This window comes from Malus sylvestris, chromosome 17, assembly GCF_916048215.2.
Source record: "Malus sylvestris chromosome 17, drMalSylv7.2, whole genome shotgun sequence".
Taxonomy (NCBI): Eukaryota; Viridiplantae; Streptophyta; class Magnoliopsida; order Rosales; family Rosaceae; genus Malus; species Malus sylvestris.
Genome location: NC_062276.1, coordinates 3,335,023 through 3,358,556, shown reverse-complemented (window position 1 = coordinate 3,358,556; position 23,534 = coordinate 3,335,023). Strand labels below are relative to the sequence as shown.

The following is a 23,534-nucleotide window of genomic DNA, read 5'->3' as shown; positions in this document are numbered from 1 at the left end:
TTCTTGTTTTGATGTGTAGTGGAGTAAGTGTGGTCCTCGTGGTTGGTCCGTACTAATATTTCAAACCAATCACGCATACGCGTACGATCATTTAATTTTTCGTACAATTATATAATTTTATTTGAGTACTTTGATGCTGATACAGATTTAATTGTAAAATTTGATTCAATCGCTTATATTGAACGACCGGATACGCTTGAACTCAACTACACCACTCTCCCAAATCAATTACGTGCAGTTATTTACAACTTGATAATACGTGATCCACTTGAAATAGTGTAAAGGGTTATTGTATTTTCCATTTTTTGGGTGAAATTTGATAGTAACGCATGCTGATGTCTATTTACCAGTGTTTTCCTTGCTGGACGGTGAAGCTTGTAGCTACCAAAACCTACCGGTGCTGACGTTTTCCTACCGGTGCTGATGTGTTCCATGGGGGTGCGTTTGGTACGCAGACGGAACGGGACGGGACGGGACAGGACGGGACGGAACGAAGGTGTAATTTTTGAAAAAGACATGGGGTATATTTGTCTTAAAATGGTAAAACAGTGTGTTCCACAGACGTGGAACAAACCCGTTCCAGGGGGAGGTGGGACGCAAAAACACCCAAAATCTGTCCCGTGGAACAACCCGTTCCACCCATTTTTGGCGCACCAAACGCGGGACGGAACGCCTCGTCCCGTCCCATCCCACGTACCAAACGCACCCCTGGATGAACGGGAGAGATTTTTCAATATGATCGGTACATGGGGTGGTACATACGTGTTACTAAACAAATAATAAGATATGTGTGCTAAAATATTAATAACTTAAAAAATAAAATTTTCTACCATTCCTATTCAAATACGTAGCTTACTATTTATATTCATGTCATAACTAAAAATTTCTCGATTGACTGATGTAAGAATAAAGAAACAATTGAAATGATGGAAAGAAAGCTCCAAATTGTTCTGGAGAATTTTGGCACCTGAATTTCTGAGTTGGACGTTGGACTTTTGGCTCTATAGGGACAAGGGCGTAACTAACACGTGGAGTGTACAATTACCATTTTGCCACTTTTCCAATTTTCCAGACAAAGAACCGGTTCCGGAGACGCTGGTGATGGATGCGGTCCCGCCTGAATTTTTTATTTTATTTTGTAGAACTCGATCTGATCATCAAGGATTTCAACACGTGGACGTGCAGGATTGATTTGGCATCAAACGAGCAGCGACGACCAACGAGTAGTAGTTGTTTGTTTGGCAAGGAATGCGAATCCAAGGCTCTGTGAGTTTGAAGCTGTGGCGTGTGGATTGTAAACGGAGTAGGATTCACTCCTCGTTAAATTTTCTTATTTTTCTCTTATTTGAACGATTACGGTTAAATCATTTCAATATCTTGTATTGGTTTTTTATAAAGATAGAAAAATAAAGAAAAAAGAAAGAGAGACGGGAGAGGAGGAATTCTACTTTGGTTGTAAACAAAGAGAGATGAATTTAGAATTTGTCATGTGTGATTTAGACACAACAACAATAAAGCTCTTTTCCGTTGGTGTCATTTAGATGCGAACTTCTTTTTTTCTTGTATTGACAACAAAACTACAATATAACGTTTATAGAATGTGAAATATTATCGTGTATAATTGTAGCTTAGGATTTTTTATCTTAAATTTATGAATTAATGTATCACCGTTTAACTTTTAATTGTTATTTTTCATTTTTTTTTCCCCAAACGTGTTTACATCTCGACTTCAAAGGGAGTTTCACTTACCAAGGAAATTCAATTACGACAAGAAAAATGAAATCCTGTGGTTTGGACATTTCGGTGGATGTTCATCGTTATCTGATGCCGATTGTCAAATGTTGTACGTCCACATTATTTGGCGCTTTTGTGGTCGTGTTGTGACTAAATCCACAGTTGATAATGCAATGACAATCCTACCCTCCACGTTCTAAGATCGAGATTTTTTTCAATGTGACCGGTACATAAGATGGTATAACACGTGTTATTATACAAATTATGGAATTTATGTGTTAAAAAGTTAATAACTTAAAAATAAATTTTCTCACCACTTATATAAAAACATATGATATACTATCCGTGTTCGATCACAATAAAAAAAACTCCCTAAGACCACGCAATCATTGGAAATTGACACAACAATAAATATCTGTCACAGATTTAGCGAGATCACAATTTTATCTTCCATTCCTCTCTTTTTTGTTCTTCTAAGCATACGTGTGCAGGACAATAAAAAAAAATGCAAGAACGCGCTGAGATATGGATTTGATCCCATTCAGATCCAAATTGTGAAGATCTTAAAAATTCTCACATCTTAATTATTCATCGTGTATCGTGCAATAAAAAATCATTTGACTTTTTTATTTAAACTTAAACACAAATAGTATCTGACGAAAACTGACCATACGATATAAGATGATGAACGACTAGAATGTGAAAGATTCCTAGAATCCTCTTCTCTCGTATATAACCATGCGTATTGAATATAATACCAAAATTTACTGATGCCAGAAGGTTCGCAAGAAGTTTGTAGCCAATCGGTAGACGCAATCGAGGTCATGTGTTGAACACTCATCCATCACCAAATATGAATTGTAGGTTTCCTATTATCACTGTAATGAAGCCTTTTTAGTTAAAATAGTCCCTAAAATTGGTATAATTCTTTACTTTATCATGTATTCATCACTATCATAAACTATTTTGGTCATTCTGTGAAAAACTCGTTAAGTAAAGGAATTGTTTAACAAAAATACCCTTTAAAAGGTAGTTACGTGGTCCTTCACGCGGCAATTTAACGAAGATATTGACAAATTGTTCATCGAATGATCAAAATAATTCACAGCAGATAAACTCATGTATCACTTCTATCAATTTTTATTGTTAAGAGACTATAATAAGGAGTCTTAATAATCCCAGTCCAATTTATCGGAAAAAAAAATCTGTAACGAAAGAGATCCTTTTCGTGTCACTTTTGCGGTTTATATGATTAGACAGTGAAATGCAAAATCATGGTTATTGGTAGGCACAAGGTAAAGCTATTGTGATTGTTGCCACCATAATCCATAAGATAGCGACCTCCATAATCTCCCCACCTTAATTTGTCACAACGCTTTAGTCCACAAAAGAGAGTAACCAAATCTCTTTTTAGCTAATATTCTGGTAGATAAAATCATAAAAAGGTAAGATTACGAGGGAGGTATAAATGCGCTCGAATCAGTACAAACGACATGGTCGACACCGGTGGCGGACAGGTAAATATTGCCGGTGGAGACATTAGGTAACGATATCCTCGCTAAATAGTCACGAGAATATTACAGCAGTCCTCAAACACGTCTAACGTGGTTGTTACTTTCAAACAACATTTATCTGTGGTTTCAGCTGTTAGTATTCCAAAATTACTCCGGAAGATCTCAAAATTCGACCTCGGTTCTTCAACCAACCAAAGTTCCGTGTACCTCAAGATGTGCGCAAGAACAGCGAAGAACGTAAAAAAGCAGAGAAAGAGGCAGGGGCGGTAAGGGTGTTTGCTACTTTCCATTAGAATTAGCATGCTTATTGAAAGGCCAGAGATTTACCAGGCGCTCGAGCACCGCCGCACTTTTTGAGAAATAGCCCGAGAATCCTGCTGGAGTTGATGGTGGCGGAAAATCTTCCGCTGGCATCGCAAATGAGCGTATCATTTTCTCCATTTTATCGAATGTTAGATATGATCCCACCTCTTGCAACCTCTCTGGACCCATGACCGGTAGTGTGTGCTCTTGACGCAAGAACGAAGCCTTACTGTCATTGCTCTGCCAAGCACAAGATGAAACACAGCTTAATTTGTTGAACAAGCAAACACAACTCACATGGTTGATTTCATATTCCGCGATAATTGGTTTTCCTATTTTCTCTTTTTAAGAAATGCGTTTTGATTCATTTGGTAATAACAGTTTTTCTATAATTTCTATTGTATTACCTCCAATGGTGATAGATCTGCACCGCGGCTAAAGGTCAACTCCACGCGAAATCTTTTCGTATCTTCAAGAGCAACCTGCAATTTCAGTTTCAAAAATACATTGGTCTCATAAACGTATATGGGGGTTGTGTAACACTAGCTCTGAAAATTGACTGTCACACTAAAACTACTTGTATTACACTACCTAGTTACTTACCGCGGTGTCCTCGAACATCCTCAGAACTATATAACTCATGTAGTCAAGCTCCTTAGTATTGTATAAACGCTCCAAAGCGCTATGGCAAAGGAGGCCTTCCTCTCCTTGAAGAGACTCATCCAAGTTACAGTAACGGAGAACATTCATGAGGGAGTGGATATGAGATTCCTGTCATTCCAAAAATTTAATTAACTTGCATGAATTACGTTCAAACATTAAACCATACATAAAAGTATATACTCACTGATGTGAAGTACAGGCGCGTTCGCACATGCCGTTCAGGTGTTCTGACATTTGCATACCTAACAAGGTAATGAAAATTGATTAATATAAATAAATTAGAACAATCCATAGTAGAAAAGAAGAGGGGGGAAGTGAGGTTCTCTCATGTTACTTTGGATCCAAACGATATTGCGTCTCTTTATCATCGTCGTCATCCTGATCCATTGATATCTCGCTGGTTGTACTGGATCTTCTCGTATCTTCATTCTTAGAGTAAAGCTTTGGTATATCACTCGTGCTAGATTTTCTGTCATCATTCTTAACATGAAGCTTGGCATGGTTCTCCTTATCTTCCTTTTCAGTATTGGTCGACTTTGAATGTTCATCCTGATCACTCTTTGGTTCAGCAGCAACACTGATGGCTTCTTCGCGAGTATTCCTCAGGTCAATCATTATCTTACCCAACAAACGACGAGCAATCTGAAAGAAAAGGACAATAATATAGCATATTGATAGCAAGTAAAAAACAATTTGATGTGGAGGAAAAATAAAATGTATACAAAGATCAGTGTACAAGAAGCAATAGACCAACTGAGAAATCGGCAGAATGCATATAAAGAGTAATATGAAAGGGGCATGCTGAAGGAAATGCTACCTTTGAACCAATCTTGAGCTTCTGTGTTGGATTAATGCCATACTCATTTGGGATGACTCCATCTGCAAGTAACTGCAATCACCATTCCACAGAGGAGTCAGTCTAATTTTGATGACAGACTCATACGGAAAGGATAATATAATCTCTTTAAAGCAGTAAGGCGTGATGCTCGAGAGCAGAATTATGAAGAGTCCGGCAGCCACATTTTGCTATAAAATAAGAGCATTCCCGGATCATGATTATGTATGTCTTTACCTGAGCAACTTTGAACAGCTCATCTAGACCTTCTAGATTAAGATGTGCATTATGCAGGAGATCGTATCTGTCAAGTAATCACAAAGCATATAGATCACATTCAGCCAAAACAACAAAAAAAACAAAAACAAAAATTCAAACGACTATTGTATCACGTGGTCTTGTCCCACGTGAGCTATGTTGGACAAGACCATGTGATAAAATACAGGAAACCACAATGAGCCTACTCTCTCTATGCAGCCATGAACAAGATTCCAAACTCTCCTGTATGGTTAGATTGGATTGGAATCCAACTTAAAACCTTGACAACAACGATGCAGCAAAATAATCACACATAAGCAGCAGCTGATTGCATAAATTTGGTACATAATCTAAATAGAGATGAAAACTGACAACTTACTTGCACGAGTCATAAACGTCTGGAATTTGTGTTAAGTCGAATCGTCTGCCAGTAAAACCAATGTCAACAAAACTGTGAGTCTATCCATATTACACAGTCCAATTCAAGAAATAAAATCTTATTTTGAGCAATCGCATCATTTTGAGCCACAATTATATTATTACATAAAGTATTAGGTGATTGTCAAATAAATTCGAAAAGAACACGAGTTGAAATATAAATTTTTTTTTTTAAGAATTCGATGCCCCAAAAAGTGTTTCATAACTTCAAAACATCCGTTGCATCTTCCGTGCCTTGTGTGGCAAAGAATTTGAATAAATGCAACAATAATCAAATTGAAATAAATATTAAAAACAAAAAAAGATGTGCTAGAACTTACTCTTTTCGTTCACTGTACAAGTCCCTTACAAGCTTTCTCCATCGAGCATACATCAAGAGGAATCCCTCACTACCGCATGGTAATCCAGCAGCAATACGATCAACATCAATGTTAGTCTTACCAAGGGCCCTTGCTTGGTCATAAGGAAGTATTACATCGTATGAGCTTGTCTTTGTAAGTTCCTCATCTTCATCCTTGGCTAGCAGTCTTACTTGTTCAGTGACCTTCCTAGTCAATTTTACCTATTCATCGGGTACGAAACTTTAAGATTAAAAAAAGGGGCTGTAAAGTAAATGATTATTTGGAAAGCTTTAAAACAAAATTGTTGCAATTTGACAATAACCGTTAACATTGATTGTTAGAATAAGCACACGATAATAGAATTCATTGCAAGTGCTATATCATGCACTATAACTGCATCACACGTGTCAAATTGAAGTGATGTATGCAGCCAAGGCCCTTAACATGGAGAGATTTTTTAGTGTGACCGGCACACAAGATGGTACACCACGTGTCACTATATAAATGGTGGGATATGTGTGTTAAAAAGTTAATAACTTAAAAAATAAAATTTTCCACCACTTACATAAAAACACGTGGTGTACCATCCGTGTTCCCGTCACCATCAAAAATTTCTCCTTAACATGCCTCGATCAATTTGATCGGGCAATCACAATCAACTCTCACTATTCAACTCATTGAAAATATTAAAAGAAATAACAATAACTTAGTCCTTGACAAGATGAAAACCCAAAATTTTGACCTCCCTTCCCTTCTGTCTATCCAAGGATGGAAGGGAGAGGGATTTGGGTGTTCCGTCTGGTCAAGAATTTGAGTCTCATATTTGAAATTGTCATAATTCATAAAGTCTATATTAGCACGTTACTAAATGACGAATAACAGACTTGATATGAGGACCAATGAAACTGTAGGTAAGGAAGCAGAAAGCAATTACCAATTTAGGTAGAAGTTCAGAAGCATTTGAAGGCAGACCACTTCCATCAGCCATCCAAGGAGGTGTTGCACCATTATTACCCGTCTTTAAACCAGAAGTAATAATCTCATTCAACCTAGCCTGCAGGGGAAGTATGGGGAAAAGGGAATCACATGATCAGATAATTGTTGAAGAAGAAGCATTCTCAATTATGGGCTAATCAATCAACCTGTGAAAATGAGACAAACCTTTGCTTCATCCATCTCAACACTTGCGTTGTCAAGTCCATCCAACATAGAGGAGTCCTTGCTAACAAGGGAAACCTTAAGAAAGGGAATAAATTCAGTCATGCACCTCGACTTCCCAAAGCACTCACAATTATGTAAAAAAAAAAAATTACAGACCAGTATTGGTGTTAGCTGCCCTTCTAGATCAAGGAGGCCTTTAGCAAAAGCAGCTGCAGACATCTGTAAACAAATAACTTGTCGATAATGCATCAATGATGACAAATTCAGGGATTAAAGCTCATAGAAATTAGGCAATTCAATCCATTTAAATAGAGATTAAATAAGACAAGAAGAAAAAGGGAGCAATATATAAAAACTATATAAACCCATGAGCACTAATGAGGCTATACCTGCACACGGCCCTCATCAGAGCTGTAGATTTTAAGATCATGACGATAGGTGCTATGGAGGCGAAGCAGGCCAGTACCTTCACCTGCAATTGTGGACAAATTCATTATGAGAAGTACCCAAAGAAAATAATTCTGAAACGAAGTAGCACTGTGCACAACCTTGAAGAGGCAAAGTTGACTATATCTTTGGAAGAAAATAATAAAATCCAAATCTTCAACATATATGTTCCCGGTAAACAGGGAAACAAGTATAAAGGTCGTACCCGGTGCACAAGGCTCCCGCTTTACGCAGGGTCTGGGAGAGGTGAATGTCGGCTACTAAAAAAATATGAAAAAGAACATTGACCATTACCTGGATACATATTATTCCGAAAATATCTACCCAGCTCCTCAGCCTGCAAACAAGCGAAAGAAGAAAAGAATAAAAACAAGAAAAATGAAACATAACACTATGATTTTAGGACAACGAGGGCTCTTAAATTACAATCCAGAAGTACATAAACAAAACAAAAATTAATCAATACCTGCTTTCTTCCAGCATGTGTAAGGACACCCCCATATTAAATTACAATCCAGAAGTACATAAACAAAACAAAAATTAATCAATACCTGCTTTCTTCCAGCATGTGTAAGGACACCCCCATATTTAAGAACCATCAAAGCTTCAACTGGGCGTTCTTCCTCACCTTCACCATTACTTTTTGCCACTTTAACCCACTTTAGTGGCTTTAGTTGAACCTTCCTATAAATGCCAGAGAAATGGCCCCCCTTGATAAAAATAAGCAAGAAAATAGCACATGATTATAACCATGAGGCAGTAAGACACCATATCAACAATTCCAAAGTGAAAGAAAATATAAATGTGCGCGCATTTCTTTATATGACAGTGATCCAGCAAAATTTAGCACATCTTTTCTTCCCAATTTTGGGTGTCAATAATTAACTTAGATGATACAGTGCAAGTTATCTTATAAAAGCAACTATGAAAAGAATGTTACAGTACAAAAAAGTGAGCATTCCCCTGATAGTTCGTGGAAATAGTAAAAGTGCTAGATTAGAAACCATTTCACCTTCAGTTGAGACTTGCATGACAAAATGAGCTACATAGTACAGACAGATAAGCAATAACCTCATATTATAATTATACTACATGAACCTCTAAAGAAAAAAGAGGAATGATAACTGAATATATTTACTTAAAAAGCTTATTCCAAATAAAATAGATACCTCCTCAAGCACTGCTTTAACTTGACGAAGCTTTTCAGCATGTTCAATGTCTTCTGCCTCACTGTCACTTTCTCGACCTGGTCTAGACAATGTAAAGAGTCCTCATTAATTAAGACCTCTCACCAGTGCAATCATATGAAAACCGGCTAGTAAATATAATTAGTGTTTCCTGTTATGACTTTAAACATGAATTACAAAGAATGGGAAAAGGGGTAGAAGGTGAGTTTCATATGAATTACATGCATCAACCATAATTAAGAAGAAAATTTAATCTTGAAATAGATACCTAGTACGAGGTACTAGCATTCGTGTGGCATCTAATAAATCTTGCAATTGGACAGCACTTTTCAATTTTGTCTGCAAAATGAGAGCCAATAGCAATGGTCAGTTAATACAATATGTTATATAAAAATAAATTAAAAGGCCTAAAAGGCAAACTCAATCACCTCGGATCTAGGTCGTCCACCATTGTACTTAAGCATCAAGTTTAGCAGCTTTTCCTCAGTAACCTTCAGCTTTACCTTCTGTTTGGGAGTTCTATCACCACTGCCAGAGAAAAACAGAGATGAGAGGGAAAAAAAAAGAAGCAAATCAACTACAAGTAAAAAAAACTGAGAGAAAAAGACATACTGACGAATAATAGCAATAACACAACGTAGCTCCTCCGATTGCCCAAATGTGCCAATGATTCCACTTCCTTGACGAGTTAGTCCCTCAGTAGGTTGGCTTGGTTCATTGACTTTCCATGGTAATGTTGGTGGAATTGCAGAAGAAAGATGAGGGGCCTTGGCGTCTAAAAATATCTTCCTGAGCACACAAGCAGCATCATCATAATACCTGTATTGCAAAGTAACATCAATTATTTTGTGACCAGAGGAAAAACCAGATTTTGAGCACCTTCACAATTAATCAAATAACTATCAAGAAATTCGCAACCATTACTTGTGAGAATTTTTTACAAAACTCCATCCATTTACGTCACAAACATAGGAGCGTCCCTCACAGCGCAAAAGGTCAAACCCACAAACCTGCAAAAAATTAGAAGAATTAATATGAACCCAAAGTAAAAATAGTTAATAAGAAAATCATATGGATAGAAATTAATTATATGCATGTGTCTGGCACTGAACCATCTCAGCAAAGCTGAACTTTCTCCAATGAATACTTATGTAACATTACACTCAAAAACACAACATAAAAGAGTTCTATTGCATATATCGAACCAGCTGACATGAGATTGGAAGGTAATGTTAACATGTAATTAAGGAAAAAGCTCATGGCAGCAGATATATTTTAGTTTTTTCCAATTTTTAAAATATAATTTTAAAAAGGATCAACAAATAACACAAATATATCCCAATACATGCGAGTTTAATGAAGGTATCAGTACCTTCACAGTATCAGCAGACAAACTTAACTACTGGCACACGAGAGATTATTAAAGCAACATCAAACCAATTACTGCAATTAATAATTAGCCTTGTAACATCCAGATACCACATTAGAATTACATACCGCTTGCCTAAATGCAATGCAGACCTCCCTTGCCATTTGCTTCTCAGTAGGTGTCAGTAAAACAGGATACCTCACCTGTCAAACGAATTAACAAGCAAACATCACTCTTTCAACCCTCATTCGGCAATAGCAATGTATCCATTCACCCCAGTATTTCCTGCTTGCAGCATGCTATATGCTTTACCATAAACAAACCTGGCCCAGACACCATCTACGTTAAGGATTGGCATTACATCATTGGTTGAACCCGCATTATAATAACTTTCATTCTAAATATCTAAAGAGCTATACACATTGGTATTCCCAAGAAACATGGAAAATTTCCTCACTGGAAATAAAGAATTAACAAGATTACAAGAAATTGGATATCAGAAATGCAGACAAGAGAGAAACAGAGAGAAGAATCAGCCGAACAAGAAGATCAACCAGACATATCTTACATACAGTACTTACTTCCTTGCCATCAGGATTTCTCATGACAACACCATCAACAACAGGAGACTTCCTTGCCTCAGCATGTGCGTATTCAGGTCCCACTGTATACACCTGTATTATTTAACAAGAAGAGAAAAAAAATTATTTATGAAGGACATTTAAATGTTGGAGTACACAACCAAGTTAGAAGAAAATAATGGCCTCGAACAGTGAATATGCACAGATAGAATGTGTAAGTAGTCTCTATTAAAATTTGAACACAGCTCAAGAAAAACCCATTCCATGCTGTCAATATGATGACATGCAAGTTGAAATGTTAAGGATATGTTAGATTAATGAGAAAGAATCTAAGGATGCAAAATAGTAACGGGACTATTTTTCTTTTTCTTTCTCAGGGTATCACTTAACCTGATTATCATATAAAATTAAGAACATTGAAAAATCTTGAACTCAAATCATCCAACCTTGACATCTGTTCCTCCAGTTGGCATGAATTCCTCGTATATATAAGAGCCTTCACGTCTCACTCGTCTAACCTCCGGATGGAACTCACTAGACCGGTTACCAACCTAAAATCAGTCAATGACAACATAAATTGAATGATCATGGATAATGAACGTAGAAATTCCACGGATTCATAAACAGAGTAGTCTCAAACTGGATACACTGCTAGCCACGTTTACATATCAGTGGGATGATATTATAATTGCCCATAATTTGTTTGGCAGTCATGTTATAACTAACGACTTATGAGTAGTAAGACTGAACTATCCACACCTCAAAACCACACTTTCATTTTTTATGGTCAAGGTAAAATTTGACCTGACAAAAAGTTTGGCTTGTGTGCAAGAAGAAATAAACTAGAAGCCTAGAGCAAATCAACCATCCATCAGCTATAAGACTTCCCTAAACTTTCTCGTAGATGAATTACCTTGCTTTCAAATATTTTCATATCACACATCTGAAAATACAGATGGTACACAAACTCTCGTTCAGAGAAAATCATACAATTTGCAGTTGAAACCTCACCTTCCTAAACAATTCCTTCATTCCTCCACCTGCCGAACTGGGATAATATATCATTATACTATGATCATTACCTTCATAAAAGCAAAAGACGAGAGTAAGTAACGTTATTCTCAATAAAAGTAAGGTTATTCTCAATAAAACCAAAAGCAATAACAGGTGCACAATAAAAGCTTATAAAAGAAGTAATAAGGATACTCCTAACATTTTAGCTGTGTCTTGACTAGGTTTAAGGATTTAGCAAAAACAAGGTTCAAATAGAGGCACAGAAAGTTTATGGGCCAAAACGTAATTGAACAAAAATCAGATTAGATAAAACAACTTATTGATAAATGTTGGAAACAAGTTGACCTTCAACAGGCTTCTCTACAAATGGCTTCCAGAAACGATGACCATGAACCTCAACAAAATCTTCTTCCTCAATAAAATAGTCCAGCTCTTGATACGGTACTTCTCTATTCACAAGGGCATATCTGGGAACAGGGACTCCATGCATTTCAAGATGCTTGAATCCACCAAACTAATTCATTAGTTACTGACATTTTATTCTTATAAACATAATTATAAGAAATAATAAGAGTGAAACATTAAGTTCATGCATCAAGACTCATCCACTTTTGACTTAGTAATTCTCTACAAAATGCCGTCAGTGAACATTAAGGAGTATGGAGGGGAGCAGGGGGGCAGGGGGGCAGGGGGATAATTGAAATATTTAATAAGATGAAATTCATAACCATACCTCATATACCTTCCTCCGGTCATGGAGAAGGTGTTGCGGCTCCAACTCATTTACTAGAAAAGGCCTGGATAAACGACCAGATAGAGAAATAAACAGCCGTCCTTATATCAAATATAACCGAACAAATGAATCAAATAGAATCTGTACATCAACAACAACAGAGCTTACTTCCTCAAAGCAGCATATGCCTCAGCCTTTTCCAAAGGATAGCCCGAGGAATGAAAGGCAATCAAGCAGTCACAAATTGGCCAGCTGACATACAGTACCAGTGCAAACAAATTAGTCACCTAAATTTTATGTACTGCAACAGTCACCAAGTTAATGAAACTAGAAACTATCAGCGTAAACGAACGCGAACATTTCATGCCGTCTCAATCACTGCTCAAATAAAACCACGGCCCTTCCATAAAACGTGCGAAAACAGATACTGTTACGATAATCATTACGAAAAAATACCTTTCGATTGGATCTTCAAGAATGACTCTGTCCCCAAAATGTGTGATCTACGAGAACATTCACAAACACGAGATGCATAAGATTATACCGTAAAATCGAAACTGCGGATATATTTGCAGTATAAAACGATCAACAACACTAACAGTTCCTAAAACTTTTTCGATACGTAATAATCATCGGTAAAAATGGAAAATTAGATCGAACTCGCAAACAAGAACAATTTCAACAAGAAAATCCAAAGAGAAAACAAAATCAGTACCTCAAATTCGCCAAATGCTTGCAGCCTTTCGAGAATCTCCCCCATCGGCGCCGAAAACACCTGCAGAAAACGAACAAGTTCATTGTATACATACATTGCTCGATACAAATACATGATTGCTTTCGAAGCGTACACAAAAGTGAGCAAAAAGGAAACTAGAAAAGATGAACCTCGGAGCCGCATTTCACCTTCTTTTCCATCACACAAACTCCAATCTTTATCTTCTCTCCGATTTCTCTCTCCCGTTCCTCCTCCATCTCTCTCTCTCTCTCTAACTCTCACTTCCACAGCTCAAATCCGAAGCAGAAGCAACAGAGCTCGTTCAGGAACTCACCGCCGTTCGATCAGAGAAAGCAGATATATATATACACACACGTATACGTGTATGTATAGGTGTACGTATAGGTGTATATGATAGGCGCATGCCAGCGAGTGTTGGAGATTACCACATACGCAGTACGGCGGAGTTTTAGCTCGGAGGGAAACTCGGGGCGCCGACGCGGGCGAGCGAGTCACGGGAAATAGCAGACAGAAAAGGTGATGTGCGTTAACCGCCAGAGGAGCGGAGGAGGGAGATTTTTCCGGATAAATAAAGAAAATTGAAGAAAAAGAGGAAATATTATATAAGGGATGTGTTTGGAGATAAACATTCTTGGATTCTGGAATATACAGCTCAAAGCATGGACTACGACGTGGAAAGGTCTACACGGATTTTAATTTCTTTTACATGTGCAAAGTGTAGCTGTCCATGACCAACTCCAGTCCCAAACCCACGTGGGAGAAAAAAAAAGGTTATCTCGGTTGTCCAAAAATACGGAAATTTCGATGATATCGAAAATATCAGTAGTCCAAAAATACGGAAATATCAGAATATTATCGATATCGATAAAAATTGAATAAAAACCATGAAAATTGTAAGAAAAACTTGAAAATTTTTATTGAAACTTTGCAGGATGTTTATTTAGTCAATTATCTATTAGTTTAGCACAAAAAAATTGGAAGGAAATGTATTGCATGATAGATTTAACTGATTTAAGTTGATTATATAGCGAGCTGGCAAACATTGTGAGGGTAGAAAACATGTAGTAATTAATGAAAGAAGTTTAAACACACCATAATCATTTATATATAATGAATTAGTACAATATTTTACACTTTATACATTGCATGGTAAGATACATGAGTGACTTAGCAAGGTCTAAAATATCGATGATATCGGAAATATCGGTAGTCCAAAAAAATATCGAAAGTCCAAAAACACGAAAATTTCGATGGAAATATCCGGATATTATGAATATTTTAGACCATCGGTATTTCAAACTAATTATACAGTTTTATGTGAAGTTAGGGCAACAGGTTTTTTTAAGGTAATCACGCGCTCGGATTTGGAAATATAAAATAAGCTATAGTGCATAATTGCTTTATTTTTTTTAATAATAATGTGTAAAAAAAATTAAATATCGTAATTCTAACATTTTATGTGCAACAACGATATTTCAAATCAATCATGTTTTATTATTTAAAAACGTTAAATATAACGATGAACAATGCATCATGATTGACGTGAATTATCGCATTAGTTTCGTTGCTTTGGATGTTGTCCTTTTGTTAAACTTTATTAAGCTTTTTGCACGTAGTACTATGATTTATTAATTTGACAAGTGGCATGTTGGATTTGTTGAAAATCTACTACATTTGATTTGATTGGGTCTCTTAACTTCTAGATTGACCAAAATCCATTGGGTTCTGCCATATTCCGCATATCTTCAATTTTCCTATCAAATTACATATTTTAGTTTCAGATTGATAAATTAAAGTTGAATCTTCTTTTAAAAAGAAAATCAGCTCGTAGTTTCGTTATGATAGTCTATTTTTTATATTATTTATTAAAATTAGGTATTAAATTTGGTAATGTGTGAAACACGAGTCTAAAATTTGTATCTAATCATTGGACCATACCGTTCAAGAAAATTAAGGGATTGTTTGCTATTTAACTAAAAGATTTATAATTTTCAAATATAAATGTAACTAAACCACTAAGTATCATTAACTTTAAAATAAAAAATTAGATAAATAATACCAAAAAACTATAAAAAATGTAACTAAGCCACTAAGTGTCATTAACTTTTAAATAAAAAAATTAGGTAAATAAGACCAAAAAACTCTTTAATTTAAAATTGGAGTGACTAGTACTCGATATTTCTAAGTTCCCATGGTCTTCCATTATATGAAAAATACTTGGACCATATGTTGGATTTATCCAATTTAAATCAACCTTCAAGTGATCTATTACATGTAATAGGAATGTAATATTTGAGAATAATGTTGATTGTGATTTGATCCCTTAAAGATATCAATCATATATAAGGTGTCTTATATTGGAAATAGGATCAATGGAATCCTTAATTGAATATGATTACGATACTTGACTTGGAGGCTAAGAAAGTAAAGTTTAGGTTTCCTTTATGGATGGAAACCATAAGCCCTATAACACACAACATAATATTTCTCATAGAGTAGTTGTAATCGGCTAGGAGTTTATAAAAGACATTGGTGTTGCCGTGCCTTTTCTCCTTCCTTGCTCGAGTACCGTGATTACAACTAAAATCAGGTTTGTCACTCATTCGTTTCTGTTTTAATTGTATAACCTTATAAGGCTAACACCATACGTTAGCATCCCAGTTTGAATTGCGGGACTTGTGGCCAATCATTTTGGGCATATTTATAAAAATATTTTTGCGACTTCAAGGTAAGATGTCGACAATTCAAAACGAGGCACACAATCAAGGTGTTAAGATATTATCAAATAACATAACGGTGTCTATCTTTCTACATGACGTTTGTTCTTTATTAAATTTTAGTTTGTTAATCTAACATGATGTCAGATCGTTTTTCTATGGACCGCTAGGTTGACTATACCGTCCACGCTATAAAAAATCTTAATCACCGAATATTGGATTCCAATTAACACAGGATCAACGTGGTCAAAACGTTAATGACAGCACCAAACTCCAAGCTCAAATCTTGTACCATCAATAATATTTAGTTGATCTTTCACTTATCATCCCAATAATAGATTAACAATAATCTACTCCAAATCTCCAATTAAATTGAACATGGTGGGCAAAGTTAGAGTATTATCAAAATACACATGATCAATATAATGTTAATATTATACTAGAATTTGCTTACATAATTTGTGTGTATGAACATATTTTTTTTAGAAAATGAGGAGAGAGGGAGAGAGAGAGAACGTGGGGGGGGGAGAGGTTTTTGTTTTTAATATGGAAGGTATTTTAACATCAGCTGTTGGTAAGGCTTCAATAAAAAACAGTAAAATTTAGACTTGTGAAATTATATTATTGCCCACCATATTTTTGTGTGATAAAAGATTAATTTGTCTTTTCACCCTCTTTTAATTAACAATAAGAATTTTATTAATTAATAGCTATAAGAGAAAAAGTTACCGCATGTGGATCGACATAACTAGCAAAGTCTATCTCAATAATCCTTTTAATCCCAAACGAAAAGTCGACTGATTTGAGACTTTGTTTTGTCTATTCACACGACTAATCAACCATTCAACCAAATTGACCTTTCAGACAAATGAAAGCCACTTTTTAAGAAAAATAAAAAGGTTTCGACCAAAAAAAAAGGGAAAGGTGAGAAAGAAAAAGCACTTTTTAAAGTGGAAGCACACAGGTTTTGTTTATTCAACGCAGACATGCTTATCCATGACTCAGATCAGACTAACAACAATGTTAGGTCAAAAAAAAATACAAGGGGAAATTTCACGTCTTATTTAGGTCTACCGGCGTCACCGACAGCCTCTTCATCTGGACCATTTGTATAGTAGCAGACCAATTAAATTAGGTCAGTTCACCAGCAAAGAATAATGTTAGTGAGACTAATTTTTTAAAATTAAATTTGTAAATTATGTGATGTGTCATTAATAGAAAATAAGCACATTAATCAACAATAAGTAATAATTCAATCATCAACAACTATGTCATATATTTTACAAATTCGGTCGAAATTCTTGTATGTTGTTGTGTTGAGCCCTTGCATGACGGCGTGAGTTTAAACTCTGTCGATGACTAACCTAACATCTAATCTAACAAAATCTAACGTTTGAAAAAATAAAATAAAATTCAACACTAAGTAATAATTCAATTATTACATTATATATTTTACAAAATTTGGTCGAAATTCTTGTGTGTTGTTTCCTACATTTTCTGATATGAGCAGTTTTAAGTACCAAGAAATTGTTTACCAAGTTTGTCAAAAATCTACGTGGCAAAGGTACTTAAGTGCTACGGGGAGATGTTGGTACGTAGGTTTGGGCCTGATGACTTTTGTATTGCTACGGGGCTTGTGCTAATCTGGGAGAAATTTTTAGTTAAGTTAGGAATACAAGTAGTACATCACGTATTTTAATAAGAATGGAGAAAAATTTTATTTTTTAAGTTATTAACTTTTTAGCACACATATCCAACAATTTATTTAATGACACGTGGTGTACCATCTGAGTACATTAAAAACAAAAAAAAGTTGAAGTCAGACGTGTTTGCTGGGTGGTGAAGCCACGTGAGGACGAGGAGTGGTGGCCACCCCTCCCTCTCCGAAAAACACGCCTGGAGCAAAGGTTCAGCCTCTCCCCTTTTCGGAAAACTGGACTAGTTCAGCCCCTCCCTGTTCCGGTGCACTGGTTCTGCTGCGCAGCAGCAGAGGTGATTCCCTTTTTTTGCATCCATTCTTCTTTTTTGTTTGCAATTTCCAGGTCCCAGGTTATGCATCAAATAAATTTGGTTTCCAGATATTCTGTAACACACACCTTTACTTGTAGGTACAAACAAAAAAGGGCCTTCTGCAATTTCCAAAATGGATGCAAATCTTAATATTGATCATCATAACATGTAGTTTCAAAATATTTACCAAAATAATTTTAGTAAACTAGAAATACCAGTCTAACATGAACTAATAACAAATAAGAAAGCCTGGATCTGGAATATGGAGGAGTCATAGAAGTGTGGTGGTCGATGACTTGACGGCCAACGTGTTGAGTCTGTCGACAGAGGGATGAGGAGGAGGAGGAGAGTAGAGAGTGTAGGGATGATTTGAGAGATTAGAGAGGTGTTGAGTCTGTTGATAGAGCGGAGGAGGAAATGAGAGACCAAGAGAGTGCATAAACGATTCGAGAGGTCTGAGTGCGAGAGAGAGAGTGCGGACTCTTTGAGAGATAAAAGAGAGTGAGGCCTTTTACCAAATCTCAACCGAATCCAACACTTACAATTTATTCTAATATATACATATATACATATATATATATATATATATATATATATATATCGGTTCAAGTAAATTTCAGGCAAAATAAGTTTATGTTAGTGTTTTATAAGGTTTATGTTTTGTATGATTGTTTTGAAAGGTTTGTGTTATGGAGAATGGTAATGTTCTTCACAGAAATATGAAAGGGGAATTTCGGCTATATGCAGTCTTACATTGCAGCAGCACATAGCACCCATATATATATGGTGTCAGTAGGGTTTTGGTGTGTACAGTCAGCCCTTATCTCCATTGGAGCTAGCTGACAAAAACCACAACAACTTGATAGTACAAAGCTAATCTAAGCCCTTCATTGGAGCTTTTAATCTAAGCTTTACACTTGTCAAAAAACTATCACTAAAAAACTAACTAGCCGTTACAAATTAAAAAACTAGCCGTTAGCTTCATTTGATGTTGCTGCTGCATCCCTTCTCGATCCACCTGGAAGTGTTTAGCATCCAACACTTCCCTCTAAACTCTTCCTGGTGTTGACTCCAAGTAGGCTTCTGAGGTAAGTGAACCTTTCTTTTGGTAGTGCTTTTGTAAAGATGTCTGCTACCTGATCTTCAGTTTTGCAGTACATTAGTTCAATGACATTCTCTTGTATTGCATCTCTGATAAAATGATACTTCCTTTTGATGTGTCGTGTTTTCTGATGAAATACTGGATTCCTTGTCATTGTTATTGCTGAGGTATTATCACACATTAGCTTAGTTGGTTCAACCTGCAGTTCCCCAAAATCTTTGAGAACAAATCTCAGCCAGATTGCTTGAGATGTTGCTTCTGCAGCACTCACATATTCAGCTTCGGTTGTTGATAATGCAACACTTTGTTGCTTAACTGAGGCCCACGAGAATACACCAGAGCCAAATGTAAATGCATACCCCGATGTGCTCCTCATGTCATCTTCACTGCCTCCCCAGTCACTATCACAGAAATCGACTAATATAGCTGTCTGTCCTTTCTCATACTTGATTCCAAAATCAATTGTCCCTTGCACATACCCGAGAACCCTTTTAGCAATTCCCAAATGTGTTTTGGTAGGATTGTGCATGAATCTTGATAGTAGGCTTGCAGCATACATGATGTCCGGTCTTGTTGCTGTGAGATATAACAGGCTGCCAACAATTTTCCTGTAGAGATTTGCATCTACTGGTTCACTTCCATCTTCACTTTTGAGTTTTTCATTTGCAATTAAGGGAGTGCTTACTGGTTTGCATCCCTTAAGACCAAATCTATCTAGAAGTGTTTGTGCATATTTCATCTGATGAATGAAAATGCAATCCGACTTTTGAATCACCCCCATTCCAAGAAAGTGATGAAGTAGCCCAAAATCTGTCATCTCATATTTTCCCATCATTTCATTTCTGAATTCATCCATCATTTTCTTACTGTTTCCAATGAAGACCACATCATTCACATAGATAGGTACTATGAGAAGTTCTGACTTGTTTTCAACCTTGATGTAAAGTGTTGCTTCACTGAGTCTTTTCTTGAACCCACACTTAGTGAAAAGTGCATCAATCTCACTGTACCAGGTTCTTGGTGCCTGTTTCAGGCCATAGAGTGCCTTCTTTAGTCTATACACCTTGCTTTCGGACCCTTTGACTTCAAAACCTTGTGGCTGGTCCACATAGACCTCTTCCTCTAGCACACCATTTAGGAATGCAGACTTAACATCTAATTGATATAGTTGCCAACCTTTCTGTGCAGCTAATGCAATTAGAGTTCTAATTGTATCTAGTCTAGCCACAGGTGCAAATGTCTCATTAAAATCAATTCCAGGCTTTTGGGAGTATCCTTTAGCCACCAATCTAGCCTTGTTCTTTTGCACAGATCCATCCAAGTTCATCTTGGTTTTATAGACCCATCTCACACCAATCATAGGTTTATCACTTGGTCTATCAACTAGAGTCCAAGTTCCATTTTTTCTCTATCATTGAGATTTCATCTTCCATTGCTATCTGCCATGCCTTGTCACTTTCAGCTTCTTCAAAAGTTTCTGGTTCAGTAACACAAAAATTGCAAGTAGCATAGATTTCATCCAAGCTTCTCATCTTAATTGATGTTAATCCCGAGCTAGAGCTTGAGCTTTGTTGCTCTTCCTGTTGAGACATTGAACTTGCACTTGAGTTTTGTGAACTTTGAGGAGTTTGAAATGGTGAAATCTGAGAGCTTTGTATGCTTCCTTCTTCATATTCATGAGTTGCACCACTTCCATTTTGTGCAGTTCTTTGTTCAGTAACACCAATTTGCAGTGATACTTTGTCTTCTTCCACTACTTTTGTTTCCCAATTCCACAATGTTTCTTCATCAAAAATCACATCTTTTGAGAGATTGATTTTCTGAGTTTTCAAGTTGTACAATCTATAGCCTTTCTCATTTGTACCATATCCAACAAAGATGCACTTGTTGTTGGATTCTTGTAATTTATGTCTGAGTTGTGATGGCACAAGTGCATAACACACAGAGCCAAAAACTTTCAAATGCTTGACTCCAGGCTTTCTTCCACTGAACACTTGAAATGGTGTTCGTTTCTCCAAAGCTTTGGTGGGACATCTATTCAAGATATACACAGCAGTGTTCACAGCTTCTCCCCAAAATGAATAGGGCATTTTCTTTTCATGCAGCATGGACTTTGCCATCTCCACTATAGTTCTGTTCTTTCTCTCTGCAGTGCCATTTTGTTGAGGAGTGTATGCTACTGTGAGTTGCCTTTCTAGACCTAATTCCTCACAGAAAGCATTGAATTCCAGTGAGGTATACTCACCTCCCCTATCACTCCTTATCTTCTTGATTTGATACCCACTTTGCAGCTCCACCATTGCTTTAAACTTCTTGAAAATATTAAAGACTTCTGATTTGAATCTCATAAAATATACCCAACACATTCTTGAGTAGTCAATTATGAAAGTCAAAAAATACTTGTTCCCACTGATGGATGCATTCTTCATTGGACCACACACATCAATGTGAATTAGTTCTAGTGGTTTTGCAGCTCTCCAAGCCTTTCCAATTTTGAAATTGTCCCTGTGTTGTTTTCCAAATGCACAGCCTTCACAAACTTCATTCATTTCATCTAGTTGGGGCAAACCTTGCACCATTTCATGTTTCTGCAGGTTTTTCAGACTCTGCACATTCAAGTGTCCAAATCTTTTGTGCCATAATCTCTCTGAGTCAATTGTGCTTGCCTTTCTTGCCACTTCTTCCAAGCACTTTAGCAATAATGGGAAGCTTATGTTTTTCATTTGAACTTTCACAACCAGATTCGACAGAGTTCTATCATCATATATTTCAACCATAGTATCTCCAAACAGCAAGAAATAACCATGTTCCATCATCTGTCCAACACTTAAAAGGTTTTCCTCCAGACCAGGTACCAACATGACTTTCTTAATGTGTCTTCTTCCTCTTTTGGTTTCTATGATGAAAGTGCCCCTGCCAGTTGCTTCCACAATGTTGCCATTTCCCATTTTTACTTTTCCAGTATATGTAGTGTCAGTGTTTGTCAATAGAGACTCGTGGGCAGTCATATGATTATTGCACCCACTGTCTATATACCAAACTTTACTATCTTTTACAACACTGGCACTAAAAGCACAAAAAACATTTGTTTCATCTTGTACTCGATTTGCAATGTCCACTTGCTGAGTAGTATTTGATCTGCAATCTTTCTGCAGGTGACCAAATCTATTGCATTTGTGACATTTTGGTTTTCCCTTGAACCAACATTCACCAAAGTGTGCTTTATCACAGTATTTGCACAATGGTTTAATTTTACCACCACTGTTGTGTCTATTCTCCCCACTTGGTCTTCCTTCCCATTTCTTATTTTTTTCCTTTCCAATCTTTCCTCGGTCTGTTTTGATGTTGATTAAAATGACTAGAAGCCCCTATGTTAAGTGACTAGAAAGCCTTCTCAGTTGTGCCATCAACATGACTTTCGAGCCTTTGGTCAAAAGCTCTCAAGGAAGCCATCACATCTTGCACACTGAGTGTATCAGTATCCTTAGTTTCTTCTATCACACTCACAATAGAGTCATAAGGCTTAGTCAAACTAATTAGAAGCTTTTGCACTATTCTTTCATTAGGCAGTTCTTCTCCATAAGTTTTCATTTGAGTCACAACATCAAATAGCCTAGAAAAATAGTCTTTAAGTGGCTCATATTCTCTCATGCGTGTATATTCAAAATCACGTCTAAGAGACTGGAGTTTTACTTTCCGTACCTTCACATCTCCTATGTATTCTTGTTGCAGAGTATCCCAAACAGCTTTAGCAGTTTCTTCATTTGCTATCCTGGGAAATATGAAGTCTGAGACAGCCCCTTGAATGATTCCCAACGCTCTAGCATCATTCATCCTATTCTCTTTCAGTGTAGCTATTTGCTTCTCTGTAAGATCCTCTTCTAAAGCATCAATCTCCATTTCTGGTAGTTCATATCCATGTTGAACCATTTCCCAGAGATCATACGACTTGAAGATGGTTGTCATCCGGATCCTTCAATAGTCGTAGTTTTCTCCATCAAAGATTAGAGCTTTAAGATCGCCACCCACATATCATTTCATCTTCGACTTGTATTGACACCTAGGGTTTCAGCCTCTACCTGAACAACCCCAAATACAGATTCCACAACGCCCAGATTTCTGAGATCAGGAACTAGGCTCTGAGGCCATGTTAGTGTTTTATAAGGTTTATGTTTTGTATGATTGTTTTGAAAGGTTTGTGTTATGGAGAATGGTAATGTTCTTCACAGAAATATGAAAGGGGAATTTCGGCTATATGCAGTCTTACATTGCAGCAGCACATAGCACCCATATATATACGGTGTCAGTAGGGTTTTGGTGTGTACAGTCAGCCTTTATCTCCATTGGAGCTAGCTAACAAAAACCACAACAACCTGATAGTACAAAGCTAA

General features: G+C 36.6%; 1 protein-coding gene across 2 annotated transcripts; it reads right to left on the bottom strand.

Moving 5' to 3' along the window:
• Positions 1 to 3,036: 3,036 nt before the first annotated feature.
• LOC126610154 (inositol hexakisphosphate and diphosphoinositol-pentakisphosphate kinase VIP1-like) lies at positions 3,037 to 13,914 on the bottom strand. Of its 2 annotated transcripts, none has more exons than XM_050278136.1 (30): positions 13,464 to 13,914; positions 13,294 to 13,353; positions 13,035 to 13,081; positions 12,747 to 12,830; positions 12,579 to 12,642; positions 12,191 to 12,344; positions 11,843 to 11,913; positions 11,278 to 11,382; positions 10,832 to 10,924; positions 10,379 to 10,453; positions 9,806 to 9,891; positions 9,494 to 9,700; positions 9,310 to 9,409; positions 9,150 to 9,220; positions 8,864 to 8,945; positions 8,246 to 8,404; positions 7,989 to 8,031; positions 7,637 to 7,719; positions 7,404 to 7,466; positions 7,248 to 7,322; positions 7,021 to 7,140; positions 6,066 to 6,307; positions 5,687 to 5,731; positions 5,287 to 5,353; positions 5,032 to 5,103; positions 4,549 to 4,856; positions 4,399 to 4,456; positions 4,155 to 4,322; positions 3,959 to 4,033; positions 3,037 to 3,791 (listed from the first exon to the last, which is right to left on the bottom strand). In XM_050278136.1, exons 1-30 carry the CDS (start codon positions 13,548 to 13,550, stop codon positions 3,528 to 3,530), a joined length of 3,228 nt encoding a protein of 1,075 aa, XP_050134093.1. In that variant the 5' UTR covers positions 13,551 to 13,914; the 3' UTR covers positions 3,037 to 3,527. The 2 variants fall into 2 exon arrangements, with proteins under 2 accessions (XP_050134093.1, XP_050134094.1); XM_050278137.1 differs by having other exon boundaries at positions 13,482 to 13,914.
• Between the last annotated feature and the right edge of the window lie 9,620 nt (positions 13,915 to 23,534).